The sequence below is a fragment of the Eublepharis macularius genome, chromosome 3, assembly GCF_028583425.1.
Source record: "Eublepharis macularius isolate TG4126 chromosome 3, MPM_Emac_v1.0, whole genome shotgun sequence".
NCBI lineage: Eukaryota > Metazoa > Chordata > Lepidosauria > Squamata > Eublepharidae > Eublepharis > Eublepharis macularius.
The window spans coordinates 37,330,557-37,335,217 of record NC_072792.1 but is presented as its reverse complement, the minus strand read 5'-3'; the positions used below and the strand labels follow the sequence as shown (position 1 = coordinate 37,335,217).

The following is a 4,661-nucleotide window of genomic DNA, read 5'->3' as shown; positions in this document are numbered from 1 at the left end:
AAGTTCTCCAGTTCCCACAGGGAGGTTGGCAGTGCAGTGGATAGAGACTCAGAAAGCACCATAAAGTTCTTAGAATAAATTTTGCCCTCCGTTCAACAGAGCTGAATTAGGCCTTCCTGCATTTAAATAATCAACATAGGAACTGAATCCAAACTTCAAAGTTGCATAAATGTTTACACAATATATCTCAAAAACCCACCACCCTGATATGTCTGGACATAACTTGAAAGAATGATCAAATAGGTACACACATATCCCACTAAGAGACACGCCGTAAGAAAAACAATAGATTATATGATGAATTCTCCTGCTCCTTGGCAGCAACAGGGCACTTGAGATCTCAGTAAATATCGTAGGCCATCCTCCTGATACATCTAATTTTGAAATATTCCTCTTGAATGTCAGAGAGATTGCTCTGAGCAGAGAGACAACAAACACCTCTCCTCGGAGATGACGACAGCACCGAGTTTTAAGTTATAAATGGCAGCTTTCAATACTCCTTCTGAAAACTTTATATCTTTAAAACAGGGAACACATCACAGGTTTTACAATACAGAATCGAAACGCTACACCTGCAGACTCTTAAAATGAAACCCGAAGCAGAGTTACTCTTGCCTAAGCCCACTGAAATCAATGGGCTTAGACTAGAGTAATTCTGCTTAGGATTTCGCTGTTGGTTTTGGATCCCACAACGGTGTGCACACTGTGCTGATGAATAAACACAAGGTTTAAGATGGTTATGGTATTCTTCTTGATCTGTGCCCCTCCTCCACAAGCACTTTGGATGCGACTATTAATACGGAAACCCCTGCTGGGTGATATAGTAATGAAGGGACAGCCATAATAACATCTGGATGTGCAAAAACATAGCACTAGTGGTATGCTCACCCACTTATGCATGAAAGCATTAATCCTTAAAAAAAAACACAACCAGAAGTAAAATAATCATCACCAGCTGTCAAGCTCAGTACTGAATGGAATTCACGAATCAACCAAACAGCAAATCTCAGTTTGCCTACCGCAGCAACTTTTGGGGTTTAAAATGGAATCCTTTAAATCTCATGGATTGAATTCCACACATTATAATAGTAAGCTTAATAATACTTAACCTCTGTTCATCTGATTAGTTTCTGAATTTTGCTGAGCTTTTGGACATTTTGAAAAAAATGTCTCATATATTCTGTATGGGTTTTCTAAGAGGTTGGCTGAATCCACATTACCTTTTTCCCCGCAGTTTTTCCGGATATCTTCCGTTTGCCTCCAATCCGCGATTTTGTCTTTTCCGTTCACATCTCCACCTCCAATCCGCCTTTTCCGCGCGTCCTCGCGGTCACACGCCTGCCCGAAAACCGTTTTTTTGGGCGGGACCTTTTTTCCCCGCCTTTTTTTTTTAAAAAAAACCATTTTCCGTTATAACGGACATGCGTAATAAAGAAACATAACCTATTCGAAACATCAAATGAGCACAGCAACACCATTGGTCCGCGTTTCTTGGCGGGGTTTTTAAAAACGTTATAAAAGGGGAAGTGTATGGGGAAAAACTCTTTGTGGGTTTGAGTGGTTGTTTGGTGTTTTTGGAGTTGGTGTTTTTGCAATCTGTGTTTTTTGAAATGGATCCTATTCTGGCTATCATCGGGCATGTGCTTCTGATTATGATGGCATGCCAGTCTCAGATGCTGCTGGCCTACTGGCGGTACCGTGCCCAAAGGCGCAGGGCTGTTGCTAGATTTTTGTCCAGCAACTCGTTTACCACCTTTGCAATGACGCGTGCACGAAGACGACGGCGCCAGCCCCGACACCAGTGGTTTTTCCTGGCAGAGATGCAGGAACCGAGGCAGCATTGGGTATACCCACGCAGCACGGATTGGTGGGAGAACATCGTGCTGCGACATTGGGATGAGCATCGGTGGATTCGCCGTTTCAGAATGTCCAAGGGCACATTTTTGGAGTTGGTCGCCGCTCTCCGTCCAACGCTTCAGCGAAAGACAACAACCTTCCGCTCCCCGATTTCTGTTGAGCGCAGAGTAGCTGTTGCGATCTGGTGGCTTGCAAGCGGCACGAGTTACCAGGTCACCAGTGACTTGTTCGGACTTGGCAAGTCAACTGTTGCCTCGGCAGTTGTAGAATTCTGCCTTGCCGTCGAGCTCCACCTGCTTTCCCGAACGGTTCTCTTTGGAGACTCTATTACCCAGGTAAGTTGTATAGTGAACTAGCTGAATTTCGTTATGCCGGTCATCCTTAAAAAAAAAAATTCTCTGCTGCCTCTTAAAAACCTTATAAAAACCCTTTTATTCACAGTGCTGCCACCCTCCCCTACGCTTCCACCCCCTGAAAGAAACCATAGGTACACTGGAGTCATGGTTTGCACTGTGTCTCATGCCACATCACTGTAAAACTGGATTAGCAATTCCTACACAAACACATTTGCGGATGACCTTTTAAATTGTGGTGAGCGGCATCACAATAGTGGACATGTGTCTCTGCTATGGCACGTCCACTGCTGCAATGTTAATGCCAGCAGAATTTAGGCAACAAAAATTTTACTTTGTTCCAATTCTCATTAAGTGAAATCCGAACACATCCTCTCTTAGTGCCAGTCACCCACCACATTCAGGTTATGATGGCATAATTGTGATTTTGGACCACTGGGGTCATTGTCTGCACAGCGTGTCATGCCACAGAATAGTGCAACTGGGCGGACAATTCTTTCCCGTGTTCTTTGTGTTAAAAAAAAAAAATTGTTCAGCTTTGTTATTGGCCCCATGGGACTGCAATGGTGTCTCCAGTTGCGCATTGTTAATGCTTGCTATCCCTGGGTCAAAAGTAGACCTCTGTATGGAGACTACATCTTCGATTGCTGTTGACATGACTAAGGCATCAATTTGACAGTGTCTGACGGTTTTTTTTTGGTTCTTCGGTTACAGTTTAATCGAAGCTGCATGATGGAGCAGAGAGAGACCATATCGTTCTCTTTCTGGTTTTGAATGAACAGAATGCAACTTCTATGGTCTTATCCCCCCCAAAAATAAGTTATTCGAATTATGCCACCACGTGAAAAATCCCCTCTCTATTCCTTGGAAACATCTCAATGACATTTGTAGTGGATGTCCCTGGAACAAAGCAAGAAACATTGTTACACAGTAAATGTTCACATTGCTTTCATGTGCCAATCACTGTAACTTTCATGGCAACTGTATTTGAATCATTGGACATGAGAGATAGGAATAGTCAGCAGTGAAATAGATGTGGATTGAGTTACGTAAGGGCTTTGAACACTTCAGAACACATTTAACAATCTGCTACGAACCCATTTGTAATAGTTCCTTCAAGCATCAAGCTATATCAACCCTGGGCATTTTGTTAATTGGACTACTGTGGAATCTTTTCCTTCTATCAGTATTGAAACAACACTTTACCGTGCTTCCAAATTTTTCCCTCAGTTTGGTTAAACAATAGTCTTTGTTCCCCACCCTATCTTTTCAAACAGATAATGGATGGCTTCAGGAGGATGGGGTTTCCTCACTGCGTGGGAGCAGTCGACGGGACACATATCGCCATTTGTGCCCCTGGTGGCCGTCCAGAGCAGTATGGCAACAGGAAAAACTTCTCCTCGATACTGCTCCAGGGGACTGTGGACCACAGAGGAAGGTTTGTGGACGCCGAGGTGGGGTGGAGTGGCAAAAACCATGATGCGTTTGTTTTTGCCCACTCCGCCCTGTGTTCTGCGATGGACTCTGGCGCACTGATCCCCGATAACCACGACATGGTTTTGGATGGGATTAGAATTCCACCTGTGATTTTGGCTGACGGTGCATATCCCATGCGCAGATGGCTCATGAAGCCATACGGCCGAACCGCAACAACGACCGCACAGCGGAATTTTGATCGGCAACTTGCTCGCTGTAGGAACGTGGTGGAAAGGAGCTTCGGTAGATTGAAATCCAGGTGGAGGTGTCTCTCACACAGGCTGCAGATTAGAGAGCAAAATGTCATCTCAGTTGTGACTGCATGTGTGGTGCTCCACAATTTGTGCGAGAGCAAAGGTCACCCGATAGTGGGTGGCGGTGAATGCCCCTCACCGGTGCTGCTGTCCCAACAGGAGGAGCAAGATTACAATGGCAACACCGGGCACCTTGCGGAGGGCAAGATGGTCCGCGATGCCCTTGCCAGACATATCTTGGGAAGGATGGACTCACTCTGAGATTGCTTGTGTGTGTTGGCCAAACGTGAATACCGGAACAACACTCATGTTAACCGGGCTCAAGACAGAAAGAAACACTGTGATTGGGGTTGCAAACATTCTTCTTTCCTCTTGTATGTTAATAAAAATTACTCTACATAAAGTTAGAGAATCTCTCCTAATATTTTTCTTACTTGATTTAGAATATTTAAGTTTAAGCTTTGGAAGGAAAATTGAAATGTGTGGTGTTGTTGATTTGCCTTACAGAATGCGATAATTCCTGTTTGTTTACATGGTTAAGCACAAGGCGGTGTGACAACAGATTAAAAATTGATATTTCCAAATGAACCATCATTTTGGAAATTTCCAAAGTCTCCAACAATGACATTTTCACAGCCAACCATTGCTTAATATGTTTGTCTTTGAAGCATTTGAAAACAACGTTCTAGGATACATCCAAGCACGCAGTCTGGGAAAAAGG

General features: G+C 44.0%; 1 protein-coding gene across 1 annotated transcript; it reads left to right on the top strand.

Moving 5' to 3' along the window:
• Positions 1-1,610: 1,610 nt before the first annotated feature.
• On the top strand, positions 1,611-4,283 carry LOC129326191 (uncharacterized). Its single transcript, XM_054974357.1, has 2 exons — positions 1,611-2,192; positions 3,488-4,283. The coding sequence occupies exons 1-2, from the start codon at positions 1,611-1,613 to the stop codon at positions 4,199-4,201; spliced, it is 1,296 nt and encodes a 431-aa protein (XP_054830332.1). The 3' UTR covers positions 4,202-4,283.
• Positions 4,284-4,661: the final 378 nt, after the last annotated feature.